The sequence below is a fragment of the Schistocerca nitens genome, chromosome 1 (assembly GCF_023898315.1).
Source record: "Schistocerca nitens isolate TAMUIC-IGC-003100 chromosome 1, iqSchNite1.1, whole genome shotgun sequence".
Classification (NCBI taxonomy): domain Eukaryota; kingdom Metazoa; phylum Arthropoda; class Insecta; order Orthoptera; family Acrididae; genus Schistocerca; species Schistocerca nitens.
This window is the reverse complement of record NC_064614.1, coordinates 985091681-985103823: the sequence shown is the minus strand read 5'-3', so window position 1 is coordinate 985103823 and position 12143 is coordinate 985091681. Positions and strand designations below refer to the sequence as shown.

The 12143-nt window shown below is 42.9% G+C and overlaps 1 protein-coding gene across 1 annotated transcript in view; it reads right to left on the bottom strand.

The window, feature by feature from the left end:
• The window catches only part of LOC126217302 (atherin-like), a 135672-nt gene extending 123940 nt beyond the window's left edge, over positions 1–11732 (bottom strand). The window contains exon 1 of the mRNA XM_049942110.1: positions 11606–11732. Within this exon, the coding sequence (XP_049798067.1) occupies positions 11606–11732 (127 nt within the window). The remainder of the gene's footprint in view (positions 1–11605) is intronic.
• Between the last annotated feature and the right edge of the window lie 411 nt (positions 11733–12143).

Genomic DNA, 12143 nt, shown 5'->3' with positions numbered 1-12143 from the left:
GAGACTCTCGCGGTTCTAGGCGCGCAGTCCGGAACCGTGCGACTGCTACGGTCGCAGGTTCGAATCGTGCCTCGGGCATGGATGTGTGTGATGTCCTTAGGTTAGTTAGGTTTAAGTAGTTCTAAGTTCTAGGGGACTGATGACCACAGCAGTTGAGTCCCATAGTGCTCAGAGCCATTTGAACCATTTTTTTAAATCGAGACTTACGATGGTGCAGTTAATATTTCCTTAATGGTCTTCGATCTGAAAACTTATAAATTCGTAAGAGAAGAAGCAAAAAACCAACAAATGTTAGGCCTCTAGCGAGATTAGAACCTTGAGGAAAGGCAGCGTATTCTGCACAAAGCGGCCACGTCACTACCCAGTTAGCGAGCTGGCGCTGCTATAGTGTGCTCTTAATGTGGTATTCTTCATAAGCAGAGATAATAAGTAATGTGAAATATGATATTAGTTATAGATTCTGTGTGCAATGACCTGTCCGGAATCAAGTAATAAATTTGACACCACAGTGTTAAGCCTTAAGCTAGAACAAGTCAGAATATTGATCGTAAACAGCAACGAAACATCAAGTGAATTTGGCAGGATAATTATGAACCAGACCAGGGAGTAAACCGACGATCACTTTGTTGCGAAACCTTCTCTGCAGTGTTGCCAACTCTCCATTAGACTAGCGACAAGTAGAATATGTTCGCTTAGCTGATGTGCTGAGCTGGCTAGCACTTGGAAAGGACGTCTACCACAGACGCGGCGTAGCTGTCTGCTACGGCGTTACTGGCAGCCGAAATATCTGAAACATTGTCCAGTGAGTTTTACTTACATTTCTGTAACTATGATTTTGCTCTAAAGCATAGTTACGGTTAATATCCACTCACCAGTTGTAAAATGAACTAAATAAGGAGCAAGGGAAATTATTTGGACGGCTCTTTTCTCCAGCAGAAGCTGTAACTTTTCCACCGCCAAACTCATTCACAGGAAGCATTTCACTATTTTTTGTTTCCCGGCATAACCTCTGGTTGTACTGTAAAAATTCTGTCAGATGACACTTTTTCTTCATTTGATCACAATGAACTTAAAAACAATTTTTCTCAAGAATTCTTACTTGGTACATACAGAAAGCTAAGGGCAACTTAAAGCTTCAAAACAAGGAAGCGAAGTCGAATAAAATGCAAAGAAATGGAACCGGTCAGTGTGTGCAGAGAAAATTTGATATGTACTTCTGCTAGCACGAAGGGAGAAGCAGCTGTCATTAGCACTCGTAAATAGAACACAAAACACTGACAGTATTGTCTCTATTGTATGAAATACGTCTTCATTAAACGAATTTGCCATCCAATCTGCAATAATCAAAATAATGAACAGTGTTGTCTACTCGTAAAGATCAAAATATAATCGCTGTTATTGCTTTGTCAGTGAAAGCGAAACGAGTCTGATGAATGTTCGTGAGAACATGAGGTACTCTGCACACGGAGGAAACAAAAATATCAAAAAGAGGTCTACATCTACATCTACATTGATACTCTGCACATCACATTTAAGTGCCTGTCAGATGAGCGTGGGGTTAAGTTTGTATGGAGCGCCTCGGATTTGGCAATGTTTGCTCTGCAATTAGTTCCTGATTGTTTCATGCTAGCGAAACTTCATGTGAGAATTAACATAGTGTGATTGTTAAAATTGACTACTACGTTAAATAGTGCTCTACTTGTAGCTGAATATGACTTAGTCGGTGACACTAACGTTAGTTTTTTGTCATCTGTTGATATGCAGTATAAGTCAGAACTGCTCTGAAATTAGTGTTAGCTGCCTTGTGAAAGTTACAAAGGTTCTAGCAGCTGACAATCACAGCTGGTTGCAGACATGCGGAAAAGTCTTCCTTGTTGTAAGGGATTAGCTGTTCTTAGCAATTCGTTGCTCACTACTGTAATATGTCGCTTGCTACAGTTACTGTATTAATTTCCAGGGCCAGTTTTAGAATTTTTTTTCTTTTTTTGTTTGGGCACAAGCGGCTTATCATTTGACGCCGCCCCCCTCTCTTCCCTTTTCCCTCGTACATTCTAACTGTATAAATTTTCGCTGGTTAAGGCGATACGCACGGTACACAAATTTTGCATTTGGGTGCCAGGGGTGCGGCATGCGGCCGCCATTGATCGTGTGTCGTCCTGTATAGAAATCTTAATCTGTCATCCTTCTCATCTTGGTGCCCCAAGCAGCGGCTTGTGTCGCTTGGGCCTAAATCCGGCCGTGTTGATTTGGATAAAAAATATTATCGTCTGGTATACAGACGAAATGATAGTCACTGCACATCTTCTGTGTGTTACAATTTTATAAATAATCAGTTCACTGCCACCTGTCCTTCACTATTCAGAATTCTACTGAAAGATACCACGTCCTGTATGAAAGTTCCCAAGAGTATAATATGTTTTTCTATAGTCGTTCCTGTTTAGTACCTCATTACTAAGGCGCAAAACAACTTATGAAAGCCGAGACACTGGCTGCTTCTCAATGTTTTATCATACTAGACAAATGCTTAACGTATTCTAACTACGATAGTGGCTTATTCTTAAACTATTACACATGAATTTTCACCTCTTACAAATTTGTGACACAATTCAATTTTCATTTGAAAACGGGAAAAGAAGAGAGTGGTTAGGTTTGAGGCACGGTTTTACAGATGAATTATGAAAATTAATTGGCCGATAAAATAAGAAATGAGGAACTTCTGTTCAGAAACGATGTCGAAAGGAATACGTGCAAAATGTTACCTGAAACAGGGTGACAGAACACATGTTAAGACAGTAAGAGAAAATATCCATGATACTAGAAAGATCGGAGAGGGCGCAAGCTCTAGGGAGAGACAGACGTTGAAATAGATGCACTCTATAACTGAAAAGTTTTGTACAAATGGAGAGGTTGGCACAGGAGAGGAAGTCGTGATGAGTTGCATCAAATCACTCAGAGGACTGGAGGAACAAAACACTCTATTAGAGAACTATGTCCATGCTGTTGCTGTTGATGCATTCTCTACTCTAATCCACAGCAATATGCATCCACTTGGACATTCCTGGACTCAAACCTCTCAATTTTTCTTACCCCTTTCCCCCTCGCCTACACATTCAACGCCACCCTTTACCAAATCAGGATTGCTTGATGGTTCAGGACGTGTCTTTTCAAACGATTCCTACTTTGCGTTAGCTTGGATAATAGTTTTTTTTTTCTTTCTCTCCTCATTATCCGATCTACCCTTCTAATATTCAGCATTCTTCTGATGACCCACGTTTCAGAAGCTTCTATTTTCATCTGAATTTTTTATATCCCACGTTTCAATTCCTTTCAAGATCTCAAGCCAGGCAAATACCTTCCGGAAAGACTTCGCAACGTTAAAACTTTTATTGGTTGTAAGCTAATTTCTCCTTTACAGAAATTGTTTCCTTGCTGTGCACCCTGATTTTTCCATCCTCTCTATTTGACGATCTTCACTTATTTTGCTGCCTAAATAACAAAACTCATCCAATGATTTTAGTGTCCCGTTTCTTAATCTAAAACCTTCAGCGTCACATAGTTTGTCTTGATGCATCCATTCCGTTCAACTGGTCTAAGTCTTTTGCCGTAACCATCTGAATTACAATGCTGGCGGCAAAGCTCAAGGTTTTTATTTTTTGTCTCTTAATTTTAATTTTCTTTCAAAATTTATACTTCGTGTCCTTGACTGGTTCCTCAGTGCACAGATTGAATAACATCGGGAGTTGAGCAGAACACTCCCTCAATGCCTTCTCACTGCCTTCGCAACCTGCCTACTAACCTTCATGACCTACAACCACAATCTGTTATTTTTTTTTTGTACAAGCTGTAAATAACCTGTCGCTCCCTGTATTTTATCACAGCTACATTTACAATTTCAGTGTTTCTTACATTGAACATTGTCAAATATGTTCTCAAAATCGATGAATGGTAGAATCGCTAAGTTTGATGTTTTTCGATCTATTTTCTAAGAGAGATCAGTATTGCCTCACATCTTCCTATATTTCTTCTGGATCAAACTGATCATCCCGGAGTCCAACGTCCATATCTTTATTTTTTGTTCGTCGATACTTCTGTAAATAATTAGTATCAGCATTTTGCACCTATGACCTATTAGACCGATGGTTCTGAAATAGCCTCATCTCCCAGCAAGTGCCAACGTTGGTATTCTAATTATTACGTTCTTCTTGATTTCAGCGGTCACATATCTTACGTACCCAATGGAATAGTTTGTCATGGTAATTTCTACCGCGGATCTCAGTAATTCTGAGGGAACGGCAACAACACCAAATGCTTTGTTTCGTCTTTGATGATTCAATATTCTGTCAGTTCAGTTCATTATCTCATGCGTTAACCAAGAACTTCGTTTATCTACCACTAAAGCAGCTATCAGTATTAAGCGTTACAGCAACTATTCTTAACCGAAGCCATTTAGTTCCAACAAGAATTTACATTCATATACACGAACAACAGGCAACGTAAATAATCTGATTACCAACTATGACGGGGCAGCAGCGTAGTTTGTGTTGTCTTGAGGTATCGATGCAGTTAACAAACAGTTGAGCAACTTTCTTTTCGTCAGAGGTTAAGTGTGGGTTATAACGACAAACAAACAGCTGCTGTAAAAATGTGTCAATTAAGGGAGGTTTTCTGTTTGAGGCACATTTAAGACAGAAGAAAATAATTACAACAGCTAATGAAGAGTTGGGCCACCCAAATATTTCCCCCTAATCTTAATTTATAGTGCTTAGGCTGCCGTCAGTGAATCTCAAAACTATTCATAGCTACCGTTTGGCTTCGACCCCAAGGTACGTAAATGTAAATAAAATTCATACCTGTTTTGTGTGTTTCAGTATGTAGGAGCCACTCAAGATACATTTTTCCTACACTAGCTAGAGACGTGTCAACATCCCATAATTGTATATGTGTCAACACTGTGACCTTTAACTTAGTTCCTGGAATAGCAGATAATTAACCTACTATATTTACTTGGAAGAATCCTGGAGATACTAAAAGGCATCAGATAGATTATATAATGGTAAGACAGAGATTTAGGAACCAGGTTTTAAATTGTAAGACATTTCCAGGGGCAGATGTGGATTCTGACCACAATCTATTGGTTATGAGCTGCAGATTGAAACTGAAGAAACTGCAAAAAGGTGGGAATTTAAGGAGATGGGACCTGGATAAACTGAAAGAACCAGAGGTTGTAGAGAGTTTCAGGGAGAGCATAAGGGAACAATTGACAGGAATGGGGGAAAGAAATACAGTAGAAGAAGAATGGGTAGCTCTGAGGGATGAAGTAGTGAAGGCAGCAGAAGATCAAGTAGGTAACAAGACGAGGGCTAATAGAAATCCTTGGGTAACACAAGAAATATTGAATTTAATTGATGAAAGGAGAAAATATAAAAATGCAGTAAATGAAGCAGGCAAAAAGGAATACAAACGTCTCAAAAATGAGATCGACAGGAAGTGCAAAATGGCTAAGCAGGGATGACTAGAGGACAGATGTAAGAATGTAGAGGGTTATCTCACTAGGGGTAAGATAGATACTGCCTACAGGAAAATTTAAGGAGACCTTTGGACAGAAGAGAACCACTTGTATGAATATCAAGAGCTCAGACGAAACCCAGTTCTAAGCAAAGAAGGGAAGGCAGAAAGGTGGAAGGAGTATATAGAGGGTTTATACAAGGGCGATGTACTTGAGGACAATATTATGGAAATGGAAGAGGATGTAGATGCAGATGAAATGGGAGATAAGATACTGCGTGAAGAGTTTGACAGAGCACTGAAAGACCTTGAGTCGAAACAAGGCCCCGGGAGTAGACAACATTCCATGAGAACTACTGATGGCCTTGGGAGAGCCAGTCATGACAAAACTCTACCATCTGGTGAGCAAGATGTATGAGACAGGCGAAATACCCACAGACTTCAAGAAGAATATAATAATTCCAATCCCAAAGAAAGCAGGTGTTGACAGATGTGAAAATTACCGAACTATCAGTTTAATAAGTCACAGCTGCAAAACATTAACGCGAATTCTTTACAGACGAATGGAAAAACTGGTAGAAGCGGACCTCGGGGAAGATCAGTTTGGATTCCGTAGAAATGTTGGAACACGTGAGGCAATACTAACCTTACGACTTATCTTAAAAGAAAGATTAAGAAAAGGCAAACCTACGTTTCTAGCATTTGTAGACTTAGAGAAAGCTTTTGACAACGTTAACTGGAATACTCTCTTTCAAATTCTGAAGGTGGCAGGGGTAAAATACGGGGAGCGAAAGGCTATTTACAATTTGTACAGAAACCAGATGGCAGTTATAAGAGTCGAGGGGCATGAAAGGGAAGCAGTGGTTGGGAAGGGAGTGAGACAGGGTTGTAGCCTCTCCCCGATGTTATTCAATCTGTATATTGAGCAAGCAGTAAAGGAAACAAAAGAAAAAATTGGAGTAGGTATTAAAATTCATGGAGAAGAAGTAAAAACTTTGAGGTTCGCCGATGACATTGTAATTCTGTCAGAGACAGCAAAGGACTTGGAAGAGCAGTTGAATGGAATGGATGGTGTCTTGAAGGGAGGATATAAGATGAACATCAACAAAAGCAAAACGAGGATAATGGAATGTAGTCAGATTAAATCGGGTGATGCTGAGGGGATTAGATTAGGAAATGAGACACTTAAAGTAGTAAAGGGGTTTTGCTATTTAGGGAGCAAAATAACTGAGGATGGTCGAAGTAGAGAGGATATAAAATGTAGACTGGCAATGGCAAGGAAATCGTTTCTGAAGAAGAGAAATTTATTAACATCGAGTATAGATTTAAGTGTCATGAAGTCGTTTCTGAAAGTATTTGTATGGAGTGTAGCCATGTATGGAAGTGAAACATGGACGATAACCAGTTTGGACAAGAAGAGAATAGAAGCTTTCGAAATGTGGTGCTACAGAAGAATGCTGAAGATAAGGTGGGTAGATCACGTAACTAATGAGGAGGTATTGAATAGGATTGGGGAGAAGAGAAGTTTGTGGCACAACTTGACTAGAAGAAGGGATCGGCTGGTAGGACATGTTTTGAGGCATCAAGGGATCACAAATTTAACATTGGAGGGCAGCGTGGAGGGTAAAAATCGTAGAGGGAGACCAAGAGATCAATACACTAAGCAGATTCAGAAGGATGTAGGTTGCAGTAGGTACTGGGAGATGAAGAAGCTTGCACAGGATAGAGTAGCATGGAGAGCTGCATCAAACCAGTCTCAGGACTGAAGACCACAACAACAACAATATTTACTTGACACTTTCCCGTCATTTTGATTAAATTTTCTGAATGATTCTCACATAAGGGATGACACAGAATCAGATTTTTTTTCTTATATCTATCTTAACCGTGATTAGGGCAGGTCACATTTGTCCGCTGTCTCAGAGGGAAAGTGATGACACTTCCGAGGGAAGACTGTGGTAGCTGTCGGTTGAAATCAAGCCGCAAAAAATAAGTGGTTCAAATAGCTCTAAACACTATGGGAGTTAACAGCTGAGGTCATCAGTCCCCTAGACTTAGAACTACTTAAACCTAAGTAACTTAAGGACATCACACACATCCATGCCCGAGGCAGGATTCGAACCTGCGACCGAAGCAGCAGCGTGGTTCCGGACTGAAGCGCCTAGAACCGCTTGGCATCAATGGCAGGCATCAAGCTGCAGACCAAATTTTAACTTTCTGTATACCCTGAGAAAGTTGCCCTCAGGCAGATCGACAAACAGCAAAGAAATCCTTAGAAAACTTCTCCCTCATAAATTTTCTTTCTAATTCGATTCAGTACATATAGACCTCAAAGTGAAAAACTTACAGACTCGAACACTTGTTATTGCTACTTTATCTGTTTCTGCAGAGATAATTTCTACCCACATTGCTACATTTTTATACTTTTGTGGTAGTTGTGTAACGCTAGTTCTCTATGACCGTGGACTGCATATAGTCACAAAAGGTTTTTCTGCCAAAATTGCGGAACGATTTGCTCATTCATGACTATCTGGGAGCGTACTTTGTTTTATTGTAGAAGCCTTTGTTGTGAAAATACCATGGTAAGTTGTAATTGACTTTTATTGGTACAGTATATACTTCATAGCGTTTTTCTCATTAGTTTATTGAATACAACAATAAACATAGGAAACAAATTAATCGTCGACCATATAGTCTCTCACGTTATCTAACATTATCGAAGTTGCACTGTACTTATTCGCTTGTTTCATTTTCTTGGAGGCTTTTCGGGTGGTGTTTTTTGGTCATTGAAATAATTTCATTGCTCTGTGTGCAGGTTCCGAAAGAGGTTCTAAAGTGGGGGAGAGTTCTCAAAGGAGTGCATAAAGAAGCTTGTGCCACGTATCACCATTCATGCATTGGCCGGGTTGGCGATCCAGCGGAAAAATATTCAGCAAGTGTATCAATAATGTTCTGTATTTTTTTTCAAATACACTTATTCTAGGAAAAACCGTGAAAATATAGTACACCCACTTTCTGAACATGCTTCTTGTTACGCTTGTTTGGACCGTACCCAATGTTACTTTGTTCTGACGCATTGTGACCTATTACTTTTCTTCCTTCCGGTTCATTTATTTGCCGGCCATCGGTCGTACCCACTCAATTGTGTGTGTAAATCTCGTTTAGCCGGCCGGTGTGGTCGTGCGGTTCTAGGCGCTTCAGTCTGGAACCGCGTGACCGCTACGGTCGCAGGTTCGAATCCTGCCTCGGGCATGGATTGTGTGATGTCCTTATGTTAGGTTTAAGTAGTTCTAAGTTCTAGGGGACTGATGACCACAGATGTCAAGTCCCATAGTGCTCAGAGCCATTTGAACCATTTGAATCTCGTTTAGGAGGCTGATTGTGGCTGTAGAGAGAGAGAGAGAGAGAGAGAGAGATAGACACAGAAAAAGCACTTCTTTAGTGTGACCGTAGGTCACAGGAAAGACAACTGACGCATTCACGCAACAACATAACACTATGAATTACAGACAAGATCTTGAATATCTTTCTCAACAATTGCAGGGACAAAATATCTAGAGCGCGGCTTAAAGAGTACTTGCTGTGACAAGAGTACAGGCAGCAAATCATACCACAGGCAATACTACCAAAACAGACGACAGTAATAGCTGGAGCTGATGAGACTACAGTGGCACAGGTGAAAACAGACATAGAATAAGGACCAAATGTGTAGGCACGAGAACAAGTCTTGATTAGATAGCAATAGTAGGCTGCATGAGAAATGTGAGAAATAGGGTACAGCACAGGCGGCTGTGTAAAGTAACCTAACCTAGACGCAGAATAGTTGCTGACGTACTCGTCCTCGGAGCAGCAAGGTTGGTGGACTGCTTGGTGGATGCCCATAAGCGAGAGGTTCAATGTGTTTCTGTGGTACTCCCTTATGGACTGCTTCGGTAATCACATTCCATAAATCTAAACTGTTTCCTGTATTTCTATGTTCTTAGTACGAGTGCTATTCGGAAAGTACGTCCGACCGGTCGAGAAACGGGAATCACCATAAGAGTGTTATTTGCAAGAATTACCTACACCTTCGAGCTACGTCTCTAATACTTCCGCCGGCCGGTGTGGCCGCTACGGTCGCACGTTCGAATCTGCCTCGGGCATGGATGTGTGTGATGTCCTTAGGTTAGTTAAGTTTAAGTTGTTCTAAGTTCTAGGGGACTGATCACCACAGATGTTGAGTCCCATAGTGCTCAGAGCCATTTGAACCAATCTAATACTTCCTACTCCGACTTAGACACTTGGTACGGCATGTTAATGGAAACCGGTATCAATGAGCATGAAGAAAACAGCTGATGGCTATCTACAATGAAGTTTCACAATTCTTTGACAGCCATAAAGCTCTGCCTCGTCACAGATCTAAATTTGTTGTGTCGTTTATTAACTTTTTTATACCCTCGTCTACTCTGGTCTACAGTTCGTAGTCTGAGCTAAATTGCTGTCTTCATAGCCGCCAGTTCATACGAGCCGAGATGAAATTCCGGGGAGCCATTTACGGAATGTACTGTAGGTGATCAAAGACTTCCTACTGTAAACGCTGCAGGAACACGTTTAAAGCGGCTGCAGAGTGCGACCGACAATTGTCACACAGAAGGAAACGCATTACAGTTAGGCTATGTGGACTGCATGACATCAGAGCACTTACCCGCGAGAGGTAAAGGTCCCGAGTTCGAGTCTCGGTCCGTCACACAGGCTGTGGCTAAGCCATGTCTCCGCAATATCCTTTCTTCCAGGAGTGTTAGTACTGTTAGGTTCGCAGTAGAGCTTCTGTAAAGTTTGGAAGGTAGGAGACAAGGTACTGGCGGAACTGATACTGTGAGGACGGGTCGTGACCGTGCTTGGATAGCTCAGATGGTAGAGCACTTGCCCGCCAAAGGCAAAGGTCCCGAGTTCAAGTCTCGGTCCGTCATGCAGTTTTAATCTGTCGGGAAGTTTCATATCAGACGAAATCTCTCATGAGCCCCTCTTAGCTGGTGGGAGCGACTATTTTCTAGGCATCTTTACGTGCTGATGGTGCCCTCAGAACTGAAAACAGGAACGTAATGTGATCGACGGGTGTATTAAAGACACTGCCCAACACATCTGCGCAAAACTTCATCTAATTTTCATATGGTTTCCATCTCGGGCCAGATATGACCCTACACTCCCACACGTAAACTGTTTATCGTAAGCATTGCTGTTTTCTAATTAGTCTTAAATTTACAAGTACTTAAAGTTGGCCGGCCGCGGTGGTCTCGCGGTTCTAGGCGCGCAGTCCGGAACCGTGCGACTGCTACGGTCGAAGGTTCGAATCCTGCCTCGGGCATGGATGTGTGTGATGTCCTTAGGTTAGTTAGGTTTAAGTAGTTCTAAGTTCTAGGGGACTGATAACCACAGCAGTTGAGTCCCATAGTGCTCAGAGCCATTTGAACCATTTTTTGAACTTAAAGTTGGAATGTTGTTAAACTATGTTGAAATCATGAGATATCAAATAAGGCTAACATTCCAGACTTTCACTCTGCAGCGGAGTGTGCGCTGATATGAAACTTTCTGGCAGATTCAAACTGTGTGTCGGACCGAGACTCGAACTCGAGACCTTTGCCTTTCGCGGGCAAGTGCTCTACCAACTCAGCTACCCAAGCACGACTCACGCCCCGTCGTCACAGCTGTACTTCCGCCAGTACCTCGTCTCCTACCTATCAAACTTACAGAAGCTCTCCTGGCGGAAGTAAAGCTGTTAGGACGGGGCCTGAGTCGTGCTTGGGTGGCTCAGTTGGTAGAGCACTTGGCCGCGAAAGGCAAAGGTCCTGAGTTCGAGTCTCGGTCCGGCACACAGTTTTAATCTGCCAGGAAGTTTCAAGATTGACATTATGTGTATGCGCAATTTAATGTTGTGAGAACACAATCTGTCTTAGGAACTAAGTTAATTTCTAAGTGGCAGCCAATAAAATAAAAAATAATAATGTTAGACAAATATCACATATTTACGAAGATGCTCGATATGAGGGTACGTTTGGGGATGTAAACATTTTAATGTCCGCCTGTTTGTCAGTAGGAGGCCAGCCGGCGGGTGCCAGCTGACTGGTGGTGCCGGCGGCGGCCGCTGCGGCGCGGCGTGAGCGCGTGGCCGCGCGACCCGCGAGGTGGGGGAGGCACTTCCGCCACGTGTTCGGCTGCGGGTGGGCCCGAGTGGGAGGTTCCCTCTTCATTTTTCGGGTGTGTCCTGCGGCCGCCCCCCACCACGGCGCGCCCCCTGCCCCCCTCCCTGCTGCGGCGGCATCGCGCCGGCGCCACGGCGCACGCGCACGGCGGGAGGGGTGGCGTCCGTCCCCACCGCCGGTGCGACTACCCCGCGCGGTGGGGCGCACAGGGAGGGTTTCCTGCCACCACCACCGGCTCCCGGCGCCGCTACAAATATAAAAGGCGCGGACGGGGTTTGGGGCAGGCGCAAAGCCGCACAGGGGTTGGTTTGGTTTAGTTTTGCTGGGTTTGTTACTTGGGGGGGTTCTCGTCTCTCGTCTCCGCAACCACTCGTCCTGCCGCTACTGCTCCTACGAATAGCACCACTACTGACGCCGCCGCCGCTGCTACCACCGCTTCCTCCGCTCGCTACGACACCA